Genomic DNA, 15017 nt, shown 5'->3' with positions numbered 1-15017 from the left:
GGTTGGTGTCTTAAGTTCTTGATGAGGCCCTTGTTTCTGGCAGAGATTGAACTCTAAATCCTCTCCCCTTCAAAGAACACGAGTAGCCTAATAGAACAGCATCTAGTCCCAGATTTGCCTTGGACACTGCCTAGGACTCCAGAGAAAATACCTAGTCTGATAATGACGAGTACATGGATAGATAAAGCCTCACATCCCTCACCCTCACCAGATCATTGACTCCCCTCTTCTACCCGCTGCGAGTCCTGCAGCTTAATTATTGTCTTCATTTAAAAAAAAAAAATTGTGTCCAGTTCAGACATACAGAATCAAAGAATTAAAGCCCTAGGACAGAAATCAAAACTGCAACAAATGAAACTAAGTTGTGGATTGTTTCTTCCCTCCCCCTTCTAAATTTGCCTTAAAATATCAATTTATACTAAGCAGATCTGCAACTACCAATTCCCAGTAGGGGGAATGTAACTACTGTTGATGAGAACATCTTAACCTATCCTAGAACTTGTCGTACAATATAAGAGAGAGACTGTTTTTAAGGAACTCAGAGCCCAAACATCCTAGGATCTGATCAATTATTTTCGGGTCTGTGCCCTCTGAAGAGCTCTGTGCCTCTCCCAGGCCAGGTCCAGGCAGTCTTGGATGTAGTCAGTGTCCAGTGTTAAGGGAGCAGCCTGGTAACTGTTCTGAGGGCTCTTGTAGAACAAGGTAAGTTTGCCTGTGAAAGATCAGGAAAGGGTTTCACTATGAGTCTAGGCCTAGACACCTGCAGACTTCTCCCCAGTCTGGCAATATATTCAATTCTTGATTGTTCAGACACTGATGGGATAGTGTTATGTAACATGCCTATTGGGGGATGATATGTTCATGGAAGGAAGAGCACTGACCTGGGAGTCAGAAATATGGTTCTTTAATGCTGGCTCCAGACTGCTACTGTGACACTGGGAAAATTCTTGTGTATGGGTCTCAGTTCCCTCAGCTATAAAATTCTCTTTTTTTTAATCTTCGAAAATTCCTTCCAGCCGTTACTCTAATTATGAGAGCAATAGAAGATTGTCCTGGAAATGATAGACCTGAAACTAACTGATTTGGGGCTGTTCCAGAAAGAAAGACAAGTATAGATTCAGTTGTCCAGACCCTCCCAAGTTCTGATGGCCGTGAAGGGGTCACGGCTATAGTTAAAAGCAAGAGATAGAATTTCTTGAGTTCTCTGTGAGCCAAAACGTTGTCAAGGAGTTCCCTCGTTTGGTTCTTTTCTTCTTGGGAACTGCAAAGTCAGCTGTGGTATTTATTGAATATGTGTCATTTGTTGATGTAGTAACTCATCAAATTCTCAGACAGATGGTTTCTTGTCAACCAGGAATAAGAGAGCTTGTCCCTGTTGGAAATCCAATGGTGAACGAGCTGAGGAGGGGGCAGCTTGTGTGGAGTGTGTGTATTTATCTGTATTCTTTTCCATAGGTACCATTAGATTTGTCTGGCTTAATTTAATGGGAACTTCTGGGACCTGCAGAGACTGTAAAGGGCGAGGGTAAGGTTCTTGTCATCTGTTCAGGCTCCTCTCCTTCCAATGGAACTTCCTCATTCTCTCCCTTTCCCTTCAGCCTCTTCCCTTTTCCAAATTGTATGTGTGTTCAACCACCTTCTCTCAACTTTCTCTTCCCTTTGTGTTTTTTCTTCTGCCTCTCAACCACCTTTCCTTCCAGGTCGTTTGAGTCAAGTTGAAGTAGGCAGCTGGTGTACCCACTTCCTCTACCTGGGGGGGAGGGGGATGCCCAATCTGTGTAATCAGTGGTAGGGGCTTTATTCTAACACTCTGGAACCTCTGTTTTCTTTCTTTCTTTTTTTCTTTCTTTTTTGTTTTTTGTTTTTTGTTTTTTTTTTTTTTTTGTTTTTTGTTTTGTTTTGTTTTGTTTCCTTTTTTGTTTTTGTTTTTTTCTTCTGTTTCTGTGTAGGTCTCTTTAGTCAGCCTTATAGCTAATGCCCTGGGCTACTCGGAACTAGGTGCCATAAAGTCCCTTAGGACCCTAAGAGCTTTGAGACCCTTAAGAGCCTTATCACGATTTGAAGGGATGAGGGTAAGATATTAACAGCAGCTGATCCTTCTGCATGCCATTGGAAACTGTTTAAGCATGCTAGAACTGATCACACGGTGGAAAGATCATTCAAACACGCACTCTGTGATGCAGCTGCTGATTTGATCCTCCACTCTTTCTCCCCTGCACCTGCCCCGTGCGAAGGGGAGTTGCATTAAGCTGCCTCATCACATTAATACTGGCCCCACCCCCAACAACATGCCATTGCAGAACATGTTAACATTGGCTATTCTCATTTGGCCTGGCTTACCTGTAGCATTTGGGGTGGCTTTCTGGCGTGTCGATTTAATAGGGAGAATCACCAGGTGCAAAGAAGGGGAATTGTAACCCACAGACCCAATGAAAAGCATAGGCTGCAGTCAGGGAGAGTGCTGTGTAGGGGCATCAGCCAGGCTGGGACTGTCGCCCTGGGGTCACTGAGAAAGCGACTGAGAAGGGGCTTGAATACATGATGGCAGGCCTGGAATTGGGGATGGAGCAGAATTGGCATGGCCCTGGGAGAAGAAATGCTTTTCTTTCTATTCTGATTCCTCTTATTGCACCTTGTTGTTCTCAGTCCAGTCCCATAAGGACTGGCAGCCTCTGTCTGATAGCAAAGCTTTCCTCCTCACTCCCCACCCCTCTGCCCATGCTATATGGTCCCCTATTCCTAACACTGTCAAAATAACAACCAGTACAATGTTAGATGACTGAATATTAGCTAGTTCTCCTAAAATTTCTCAACACCCCCTATTCCTGCCTTGGTGATACTCCACCAAATCCAAACAATACATCATGCCAACCTAGAAATAAGGCTCCCTCTTCTGGAGCCTTTTTCCTGTCCTTTTTGGGTTTAAATAATTGTGTGTGTGTGCATGCACACACACGCACTAAAAACTCAATTTCCTAAAATCAGTCGGACAACTGGCTTTTGGTGGGAATAGTTGTCCTGTGGTAATCAGAGAGGTCTGTTATACTTAACGAGACCAAGAAAACTCATTTCAATTCCGATGTTGAATACATGCGGGAGAGCAAACCAGAGGATGCATTTTTAAATGTGCAAATCTCAGAATATAGGAATAAAAATGAAACTGTTGCAATAGTCCACATGAAGCAAGACTAATTGGAGAACTAGATACCAGGACAGTGCTGCTTCATTCATTCCTCATCTGTGATCACTGGCCGCTATTCCATGAAGCCATCTACAGTTGTACAGGAAGATGAAAATTTCACTGGGCCTTGGAATTTTATTCTGTTATTTTAGTTTATTCAGACAAATGCTTTCTGCAACAAATTGTTTCTTCTGAAGCACAGTCACAGTTCGGTTTACTAAATGTAAGCTTTCTGCAACCTATCTGAGACCATCTGCAGGAAAGACAGCTCGACAACAGCAGAAATGTATTTTAATAAAAACACAACAACAACTTGGGATTCTAAGTCCTTCTCCCTTGAATGAGAGAAATTTCAGAATATGTGCAATAAGGTCATGGTTATGCTCAGGCAAAATTTAGAGAGAGTTTTGCAGAGGACTCAGTGTTTTAGATAGCCCTGATGTTTTTTAAAATATTATTTAAATGTTCTTCTCTATTCCACCACCACCATCACCCCACCCTCCCACTATTTCCAAGAGGGATTAGTCAAATTTTTTAATCATACAGTTTTGTGATAGAGTTGACATTCCACTTTGGTGACTGAAACTGAGGACAAGATTCAACTAAAATAAATCCATTGAAGACAATACTTGCAACATCATACTTGAGCTCAGTAGCCTGTGACCTTCCACCATCCCATAACAGTGGCCCTGGATCTCCTCAGATGAGATTGTTAATACCTGAAGAAAGCCCAAGAAATCATCTAGCATCTTCATCTAGATGCTCATTTCTGTCAGTCCTGTCCCCGTGGCAGAAGTATTCCTCATTAACCAGCTGGTGCCAGTTTGCTCATGAGGAATTATTTGAATAATCTGGATACAGAAGCCCTTTTGGTGGCTACACCTCTTCCCTTTCGCGCCCCCCCCCCCGCCCCCCGCCCCCAAACACACTCCTCTGCCTTCCCTGGACTCTTCCCCTGCTCTCAGTTTCCATTCCCCAAGAAATTTTGTCCACCTTCAAGTAGTTTAGGGACCCAGTTGTCCAGAATGGATGATCAGAGCATTAAAAGGTTTTATTTGAAAAACTCCGGAAAGTGAAGTCTGAACCAAGCTGGAATTTAAAAGAGTACACGTTCAGTGAGATAAGCTTTGGTATAGGAGTGCAAGCACAGTTGGTTGACTCCAGTAAGTCAATAGTATTGACCTTAAGTGGTTGAGCAGGTGGAGAAAGCTCAGGATTCATTCTCATTCTGCAGTTCCCCAGCCTTTTGCAGAAGAATAACTGCAAGAAGAAAAGGTTGGATTTGGCCATGTTTGTAGTAAGTTCCCCAGTAATAAACAAGATTAGGTGCATACATTTTATGTAAATGTTATTTTTCTATGGGGGCATATGCATATGTTTTTCATTCTTTGGTTTGGGTTTTTCTGTATGCCAACACTTAAGAGATTACCCTTAGAAATTTTAAATAAAAAATCTTCATGGAATGAATACATCAAAGCAGATGGGCTTGACTGTCACTGTGCTGCTCCGATAGAGACTCAGACCTTCACTTGAGAGGGAACATATGACCCTAGCCTGTCCTGGAACACTGACTTGAGTCTCCTACCTCAAACCAAAGACCAAAATTTTGAAATACTCATGCTTTTGGCAAAGGAATACTTCATGTAGTTCTTTGCTTTTCTCTCCTCCATAGTAATCTTCATTTAAAGATTTTGCTGTGCTATTAAATTTTTGAGGGCATATAATAGTAATGCTATGAAACATGCATGCATTTTTGTTGATTGTCAGTACACAGTTGTCCATTAAAGCCATGTTCCCTCTGCCAGATATTCAAAGCTAATTAACAGATTTCATTGTTTTTAATGAGCCACAATAATATACTAGGCAGTATAGAGAAGACAAAAATGCTGTAAGGATTTAGTGTCCATTGGAATCTTTCACCAATTGAATGAGATTTGTATCAGTCATTAAGTATAAACTTCCATTGAAAAAAGTAATTTTTTATAGGTTGATTGAACCAGCTTTGAGCAGTACTACTTCTATCTGATTTTAATAGCTAATGAATTTCATCATAATTAAAGACAATGTGGAATAATAACTAGAGTTATTAGAGAGCAAAAGAAGAGATCCAATTTATTAAGTGATTACCCAGAGAAACTTGAATTGTTATTTATAACTATAGTGTGAGAGTTCAAAATGTTTCTTGTCCTTTGGTTGCAGAGAATAACAGTACAAAGGCAATTATATGTGGAGCACAATTAAACAATTCTTGTTTAACATTGCAGCTTATCAGCTAATGTTCACAGCAAGGAAGGCTTAGTAAATTTCATCCACTCTGCTTACTGTTTTATTCATAAAACTAAGGTAAAATGTTTTTCTTTAAAAATAAGTAAAAGTACATTTGCATTTTACAAGTGCATTGGACTTTATAGGATTTTTATATCATATCAGAGATCAAGGATGGGTATATACTTTTGTGTATTGATTCCTTTGATCAGAGCTGTGATTGATTGTGAAGAGATCACTCAGTCAATTAGCTAGTTTTTCTTCCCTGCTATAAATATTACCCCATATTTAACTGTAACACATAGAAACAATGTAGGAGAGGTTAGACTGGGTTGGAATAGAAGTCTAAGCTCATACCTTTGTATATCAGAAGACTTCCTGGAGTGGAGAGGTTCTGAATTGAGATACAAAATAGCATTACTAGGTTTCAAATTTTAGGGGATCTTCTTCCCTGTTACACACTTGGGATGGTCTAATAGAAGGTCAAGATCTCCCACCTAAACTCCGCTGCAAAATGCTGACATACAGACTTGGGTCTTTGAATCTTTACACAACCTTCTCTCATATTGTTTGGGAAATGATTGCTCCATTTGTGGATCATTCTCCTTTTGCCTCTTCTTTTGCACATTTCATTGCTTTTTGGCACTCCCACCAAAGGGTAAGCAACTGTAAGATAAAGAGATAAAATTGAAATCGAATCACCTAGAAAACATGGTAAATAAATAAATAAATACTAATATTATTATCCAAAAAAGTGTTGAGATTTTCCATATTTCAGATATTCTGGCTTTCCTTGCTCAAAGTAATCAACAGTTGAAATATAACTATTTTCTATGAAAGACAGCTATTAGATCAGAAGAGATTTCTTGGTCTAAGAATTAAGAAATAACTGCCTCTCAATCTAAAGGCCTTCATATATAAATTGGAGAAACACAAAACTAATATTTTAATCTAAAAGGAAGAGTGAGCCCTTAAGAGAATATCATTGCCCTTTTTTTATAGGACAGAACAGATAACTCTTTTTAGCCACGTGTCCCAATGAGTGACATTGCAATCTCAGACAAAAACAGAAGGGAAACTTAAACATAAGTAGGGCCTGAGTTAGAGCCCAGGGCTGCCCCCCTGGGGTTCCTTCCACATCAGGACCCTTTGGGTGCTGTGGCTGTGCTAGTTGGCAGCCAGACACATGTCTATTACCTGCATAAAACTGACGCACGGGCTGGTGATATTTGTCACCTAGCAAATCATTAGATAGACTTCATTTCTAAGCAGTGTCTTTATTCTCGTAGGATACTAGAAAAAGGAAGAAACATTCTTCTCATTTTAGGTTAACTTTCTGGGCCTTAGCCTTCCTGCTTAAGACAACAGCAAATGAGAATCAGGGCAAAAATGAGAATCTTGAGTAACAGTCTTGTTTGCTGTCCCACCACCTGAATTGTTGTTCTTGTAAGCATTTGAACTCCTCTAGTAAAAACTGCCACAATAGTGCAAGTATTGTCTAACTGCTCTCACCTATAGTGTGAAGCTAAATTAAAGTTGAAAACAACCCAGAAACTTTGATTCCTGGAGGGTTTTTCCTTGTTTTTGTTTTTGTTTTTTCCCCATTCCTGAGCTACTGTAGTCAGTGATTTTTAACAATATGCCAATTTTTGGGTTCCAAGAGCAGCGATATTAGCCACCCAAAACACTCCAAAACAAACTTAAGCATTAGTCCGCCCTCACTGTGTAGAGGCTGGTCTGCCCAGCAGGGGGGCAACTCTTAAATTTAGAAGCATACAAAGTCAGGGGAAAAAAAAGATAATAGTGAGCTTGAGTCAAAAGCACATCTGTTCAGATTTTATTTTATGCTGTTTGGTAGAGGGAATATAGCTTTCTTTTTTTTTTCTTGAGCCTGCAAAATATGCATGCTCAGCTACTGCCTGGAGTAAGATAACTGGCCTTGCATAGTCATAAAAGAGACTTTATGTACTGTTGAGTGATTCACTGCTAACCCCAAAGGGTAGTTCTCTGATTTTGAACAATCATACACCTTGTTTTGCAGAGGGGGAATGTCTGTTGAAAGGCAACTGGTGAGCTTGAAATTACTCAGATTTTCCCATGCGGCCATATTTTATGACTCATAGAGGAGGAAGACTGGACTAAGAAATAATTTTTTCTATCCCAAGTTGGTGCCTAGGAGAGAAGACTTAGATCAACTTGGGCTGGGGTATCTGTGTTAGTTGAAATAAAGATGTAATTTATTTAAATCACTCCCCAAAATATAGTTCATAGACTTAGAAAAATTTAGCGCTTCCTGTGAATCTGTCCAGTTAACTCCAGTTCCAAAGTGAATATAATGCTTCCGTAGTCAGAGCAACAATGTCATTCCCCTCCTGGAAATCAAAGAATGTGCTTGTTCCCACTTCCTCCCAACTCAGCAAGCTCCCCTTCCAATGCAGGTGGTGGTGAATGCCTTGGTGGGCGCCATCCCCTCCATCATGAATGTGCTGCTGGTGTGTCTCATCTTCTGGCTGATTTTCAGCATCATGGGAGTTAACCTGTTTGCCGGCAAGTACCACTACTGCTTTAATGAGACTTCTGAAATCCGATTTGAAATTGAAGATGTCAACAATAAAACTGAGTGTGAAAGGCTCATGGAGGGGAACAATACAGAAATCAGATGGAAGAACGTGAAGATCAATTTTGACAATGTGGGGGCAGGATATCTGGCCCTCCTTCAAGTGGTAAGTATTGTTATTTTTCAGTCCTATGAAATTCAGGCAGCTAGAAGAAATCTTTCCATTTGGTTCCTTCTCACCCTGTTGCCAGTATCAGGATTACTCTTGACAAGTCCAAGAGAGCGATGACATTTCCCAAATTGGTTCCAGGGAGAATCCTTTCCTGAGTACTCTAACTTCTACCTGCTTTCACTGAAAGGCAATCTCTCATTGCGCTTAGAAGCAGAGTTCTACTAAGCAACATATAAAGATTCCTGCAGCATAATAAAATTGGAGAGAGGGCCGCTTCTCCTTAGGTCAGAGCCTTTGGGTAAACAGAAAGAAAAAAAATAAGTGCATAAGAGGAAAAAAACTGATGGCAATTTTGATGAGAGCTACACTAAAGTTAACTAAAGGCAAGACTTGTGTCAATTCAATCCCAGAGAAAGTTCTCAAATTAATACATCACAGTAAGAAAGGATTTATTCTAATTATGTAGATAATTCTCTTTTGCCTAATTTCATTCCATCATGCCTAGATTGTTCTTCCTCTCTCTTTCTCACTGACTTTTTGGGAAGTTTGGCAGGACAGTATGATACAATGAAAGCTCATAGGCTTTAGAATCAGACAGATGTAGGTTTAAGCCAGGCGCCAAAATGTGACTTTGGACAAATTCCTCAACCTCTTTGAGTCTTTGTTTCTTCATCTATTAAATGTGGATAATAATACTTAACCTTGCATGATTTTTGAGAGAATTTGTGATATTTTATTAAAAATTCTTGGTGCAATGCCTACCATATAGCTTTGCTCAATTAAAGGTAACTTCTAGTATGTATTTTCATTACTATTATACCCACGCCTGCATCATACAGTTGCTGGGAGTATTATAAAACTGATGTTTTTTAACTAATTACTGCACTGCGCTGGACAGCGCCATCGGAAAAATAAGCACTGCCCATGCCCTGAAAAAGCTTAGAATCTGTTGAGTAAATGATACACAGAGAGTAGTAAATGGGTTCTCTGTATCTGTTTGCAAAACAGGCCAGATGTACTATATTGAAGGAGTAGAATTGGGAAGGGGCTGTCAAGGATGCACCCAGTGTTGCAACTACCATAGACTAAACGTGTATATTAATAAGAAAAAAGTCCTGATCTTGTTTTTTAAACAAAACCGTGAATTTTTCAGACTTCATTGCTTATTTAATGCCTTTTATTTTTTTAAAATGACTCCTCAATGGAAGGCCAAGTTCCAACCACCCTTAGTAGATTCCTGCTACTCACTCATAAAATATAAGTTTATGTTATCTTTAGGCAATCTTCTCAGGCCCTTTTTTTTCCCAAACATTTATTTTATTGAGATATAATTCACATACTATAACATTCGCCATTTTATATTTAGTGTACAATTCAATGCGTTTTTAGTATATTCACAAGGTTGAGTGACCATCATAATGATCTAATTCCTGAACATTTTCATCACCTCAAAAAGAAATTTCTCACCTGTTAGCAGTCCCTACCTATTCCCCCCTTCCCCCAGACCCTGGCAACCACTAATCTACTTTCTGTCTCTGTGGCTTTGCCTGTTCTGTACATTTCATTTAAAAGGAATCATACAATATGTGGCCAGGCCTATTGTAGAGGTCTCTTGTGAAGTTATTGAACCAATTGCCTAGTTGTCAACATGTTTCTTTGCCAAACTTTGAGGTTATTTTCAGGGATTTACACAAAGCCCCTTTGGGACCTGTGTTAACAAACAGAAAATTCTGTGTCTGAGTGAGGCTATGCCCAAAGTTCCTGCCCTGTGTACTTGCTAAGCCTCAGCCTCCCCATTAGGACTCCTGCCTAGACTGCCATCCACCACCTAACAGGCACAGTCTAATGATGGACTCTGTTTGCCAGGCAACCTTCAAAGGCTGGATGGACATCATGTATGCAGCTGTAGATTCCCGCAAGGTAAGGATGTACATGGTGAACCCACAACCTTCTTAGCTGGTCAGAAAGCAAGCAGCATGGTGAATTTCATCAAGAGAGAAGGAGAGAGGAATGGAGGACCTATAGTTTCTGTTTGGAACACTTATTACTTATTTTACTGATTATAGATCATTTCCTCCTATCAGTAAGTCATCACTCTCTTACACTGGCTCCAGATGATTACACTATTGATTTTTACCTGGCCCCAAAATCTACTCATCCATCCTGCTTTGAAATAAAAGTGTGACTCCCAACAGAGAGCCCTCCCCTCCCCCTTACTTCATGGTTTGTGTATTCTCCACGTAAGTCATGGCAGGGTTAGGGACTTCTCAGGCAGGAACTGCCAGTGTGGAGAAAAAGAAAGGCAGAGAGAATCTGGACCTCTCTCACTCCAACTTGAGTGGTCAGAGTTATGGCTTGATGGCCTTGGCATGTCAGAATCCGCCACCTGACCCTCATGCCAGCAGCTGATGCTCTTCTTTTTACTCCTGTCCTTTAACAGCCTGATGAGCAGCCTAAGTATGAGGACAACATCTACATGTACATCTACTTTGTCATCTTCATCATCTTCGGCTCCTTCTTCACCCTGAATCTGTTCATTGGTGTCATCATTGATAACTTCAATCAACAAAAGAAAAAGATAGGTCTCCTCCCCTCATTGCCAGTGGTCAGAGGTCAACCCAGATGAGAGGCGCTTCTGTCCCTATCTCAAAAGAAAGAATGTCTTCTTCCGAAATCCATATTATCACTCACTGTGACATTAGCCCCACTATACATTAACTTCAACTAACGTTTTCTGTTGGGGGCTGGATTTTGCAGCATGTGGTTTATCACATTTACTAGCTCTCTTTTATTCTTGGGGTCTGTTACCTCCCATCACAGGGAGGTACTATCAGAGAGCACTGCCAGTGACAAGGCTCAAAAGGAAAGAAACAGAAGATGAGTAGCTATAGTGAGAAGTAGAAATTGTTTAGAGTTGTATTTATCCATGTTAATCCCTGGTCCACTAACAAGTTAGGACTTTGGAGACCATCCTTAGAAAGTTCTAAGATCTAACTTCCCTAGATGATAAATGGTTTTTCCAAGGCAAATTGAAAAGATTACTCTTGTCCTTCATTTGGAAAATCAAGTCTTTCCTTACAAACTCAAAGAGACTTCCCAAATTGCTTTCTTGTACCAGAATTTCTAAATTGTGAATATTATCTGAAACAAATGGGCCAGGACTTGAAATCATTTTATTATAAAATATTCTTTCTAGAATTTCATCAGGAAAACAGACCAAAAATTTTTTCTGAGACCAGGGGAAGATGTGACTGTCTTCAGAGTCAGTGCTCTCAAGTTTAGTCTTCTCTGAGGGTTCTGTACTTTGGTAGTCCACTTCTTTTCAACCTAAGGACTGACAAATCTCAGAAATCCCAAGCTGAAGACAAAGATCTAATTCAGGGATCTCCTTGAATTAGAATAGTTGTTCCAGGCCTACTTCACTCTGGGACAACTAGGACAACTATTAGCTAAACTGACCTCTGTAAAGGAAAGAGGATAAGTCTTCCTCAATTCTCAGTATTGAACCTTTGGTCTAAACCCATGACCTATGAGAGCCAGTTGTAATTACCCATCATCTTTTTTCCTCCTTTACTTTGGAGGTCAGGATATCTTCATGACCGAAGAACAGAAGAAGTACTACAATGCCATGAAAAAGCTGGGCTCAAAGAAACCACAGAAACCCATTCCCCGCCCCGTGGTGAGTGCATTGCACAGGCTGAGAGCATAGCAGGAACGCAGATGGGAAAAGACACTGCTAGGGTTACTGAAAAGGAAGGAAAGTGGTCAGCAATTGGTGCCTGAAGCCCTCCAGTCCTCTCCAAGCCACCCCATACAAAAGAGCTGAGTAAGATAGAGTGGGGTGGCTGAGTAAGATAGAGTGGTCAGCCCTTGACCTTTCTTCTGAGTCTTTCTTGGGAGGCAGCAGAGAATCAGCTTATTGACCACATTAGCTCTGGCTCTGGCAGAGAGATGTTTTAAGAGACAACCAAAGATTGAAAAAGGAAAAGGAAAGCTGATCTCTTTTCCTACCTGTAAAAGAACATTTGTTCGTTATTTTCTCACCTTCTCTATCCAATAAATATGTCTTTGCAGAGTGAGCCTAGCACCAGGTTGATGCTCTGATTTCCTCTCTTGAACTGAACCTTTTGTGAAACAGATTTTGGGCTGAGATTCTGCTTTACCTTTCTTTTGGTGGTTGTCCTCTTGTTTCAGAAAAGGAATCTATATATCCTGGGTGGGGTCATAAGCCCCAAAAGTCAGGCCCAAATTTCCTTCTTCTGTAACTTTCACTTAAAGAAATTTTTTAAAGGAACTGAGAGCCCTTAAAATAAAAGCTTTCTTGGCAACCCAATATGTAAAAATAAAAGTGAAGCTACTTTGTTTCAATCAAGAGTGGGAGTCCCAGAGTATTCTCCCCACTTATCCCAATACCCTGCTGCCTACCTACCCACATCACCAATTTCTGAGAGACAGGAAATCCTAGGGCTTTGCAGAACAGTTTTTTTTTTAATTACAGAGTTAAAGTAATCCTGAAAATAAAGCACCAGCCCAAGTGCCTAGATCCTTAAACAAATTAGGGGAGATCTTAAAGAAATAGAATGTTCTTTGTTTTTCGTGATGCTAGAATTTCCATTTTGTGATGGAAATGTGACTAAGGGAGATAGGAGGGAATTAATATTTTAAAGTTCTGTGCAGCATTTTGCAGGTAGAAACCTAAATATATTATCATCCATGGTAAAATATAACAGCTCAGTGTTGTAAGAAACATTAATAAAGAGCGACTAAGAGAAGGGGACAGCATTAAGAAAAATGCGGAAAGACCAGTGTAATCTTGTGGGCCATATGGAATCTTTGCTACCATTCATTTGTTCTTTCAGCAAATATTTATCAATCTTCTACAAGTACTAGCCACCAGGCATAGGATGATGAACAAAATTTAGACATTGCCATCATAGGGCTTACAATATGGGGCGATAAATAATAAGCAAGCAAGCAAATAGCTATTATAAAATGTGGAACATTGTGAAGAAAATTGACTGGAGGGCTATGACAAGGGATAATGGAGTTGGGGAGGGGGAAATCTACTTCACTGGAATAGTTGAGAAAGCCTTACTGAGGAGGGTCCATTTGAGGGGATGAGAAGAAGCCAAAGAGCTGGAGAGAGAGATTCCTGGGAGAGTAAGAAAGACCCTAAAGGCAAGAAAGATTAGTGTGGCCAGGTGGTGTGAGCAAGAGGAGGGGGCATGAGATGAGCAAGGTCAGAATGTGAAAGGCATTTTTAAGCCAGATTAATAAATTGGGATTTTGTTGCAAGCCCAATGAGAAGCTATGGAAAGGTTTTAAGTGGGAGAATGATGTGGTCCATTTATGTTATGAAATAATCACACTTGCTATTCTGTGGGGACTGCATTGGAGAAAGGGAAGAAAAGAAGACCAGTGAGGAGACTCTTATAGAAGCCCAGATGAAAGATTTGGTGGCTTAAGGTAGAGTAGGGATAAAAGATATGGAGTGAAGTGGATGAATTCAAGTTATATTTTGCGGGGAAGAATCAACAGGATCTATAATGGATTAATGAGGGATGGGGGGGGAAGAGATAAGGAGGATGCCCAGATTTCCGGCTTGAGGGACTGGATGGATAATTGAGATGCAGAACACTGAGAGGAGAACAAGTTAGGTGGGGCGCATGCTTTGAACATGTTAAACTTGAGGTGCTTGTTAGTTATCAAGGAGAGACATCAAGAAAGCAATTGGGTATACAACGCCAGAGTTACAAGGAAAGGTATGGGCCAGGAGAAGAAAAAAATCGAGAAATGTAAGTACATAGGTGTTATGAAGTTTTTTCTAGGGAGAAAGTGTAGAGAAAGAAGAGATCAAGTAAGACAAGAAATGGGTGGCAAATAAGACTAAAAAGGACAACTAGAAAGGAAGAAAGAAATTCAGAAGTGTGCGATATCATGATGCAAAAGAAGAGTGTCAATTTTAGAAAACTCTTTGTGAGGCGGTAGCGATGTTGGTCTCTATCCATTTTCCTGGTAGAGAAACAGGCTAGAGCTGGCCAGCAGAGAGGACTTTGATTAACAGGATGGCAACTTCCACAGGTCTGCTTGGAAAACTTTTTATGAATCCTGTTGTATCTTTCCTTCCCTCCCTCTCCAGAACAAAATCCAAGGTCTAATCTTTGATTTTGTCACTCAACAAGCCTTTGACATTGTTATCATGATGCTCATCTGCCTTAACATGGTGACAATGATGGTCGAGACAGATACTCAGAGCAAGCAGATGGAGAATATTCTCTACTGGATTAACCTAGTCTTCGTCATTTTCTTCACCTGTGAGTGTGTGCTCAAGATGTTTGCCTTGAGGCACTACTACTTCACCATTGGCTGGAACATCTTTGACTTCGTGGTAGTCATCCTCTCCATTGTGGGTGAGTTGGACAGGAGGGGAAGGGGCAGGGGAACCTGACTTGCCTTGAGGCTGAGATTCCTGGGGGAGCAATGAATTACATAAGGCCCGAATTGCAGGAACCTCATAGTTTAAACCATGTTAAATCATCTTGTGGGCCTGCCTCACTGGTTACATAGTAAATGAGTTTCCATTAAGCATTCATTGTAGTCTTGGACTCGAAATTCTGTGGTTCTGTTGGGGAGCAGAGATTAGGTTCAGTTATTGCTTTCAAGGAGTTTTTAAAGTTAAAAAAGATAAAAGAAACTTGCAGGAAAAGATGGCTACACTAGAAGGATAAAGTGGAAAAAAGGAATAGTAAGAGATTGTTAAATTTGATATTAATGAAATAATCTAGGAATATTGTGGTAGTGGTGGTGGTAGTGGTGATGATGGTGGCAATGCTCATTAACCA

At 40.4% G+C, this 15017-nt stretch overlaps 1 protein-coding gene across 5 annotated transcripts in view; it reads left to right on the top strand.

The window, feature by feature from the left end:
* SCN8A (sodium voltage-gated channel alpha subunit 8) overlaps positions 1-15017 on the top strand; it is a 207284-nt gene that overhangs the window by 173694 nt on the left and 18573 nt on the right. For 3 of the 5 annotated variants that reach the window (XM_037845326.1, XM_037845327.1, XM_037845329.1), the window contains 6 exons: positions 1950-2072; positions 7885-8169; positions 10042-10095; positions 10616-10753; positions 11750-11854; positions 14315-14585. In XM_037845326.1, the coding sequence (XP_037701254.1) occupies positions 1950-2072; positions 7885-8169; positions 10042-10095; positions 10616-10753; positions 11750-11854; positions 14315-14585 (976 nt within the window). The remainder of the gene's footprint in view (positions 1-1949; positions 2073-7884; positions 8170-10041; positions 10096-10615; positions 10754-11749; positions 11855-14314; positions 14586-15017) is intronic. The other 2 variants (XM_037845330.1, XM_037845331.1) reach the window with 1 other exon arrangement.

This window comes from Choloepus didactylus, chromosome 8 (assembly GCF_015220235.1).
Source record: "Choloepus didactylus isolate mChoDid1 chromosome 8, mChoDid1.pri, whole genome shotgun sequence".
Taxonomy (NCBI): domain Eukaryota; kingdom Metazoa; phylum Chordata; class Mammalia; order Pilosa; family Megalonychidae; genus Choloepus; species Choloepus didactylus.
The sequence above is the reverse complement of the archived record's forward strand: the minus strand, read 5'-3'. Positions and strand labels throughout refer to the sequence as shown.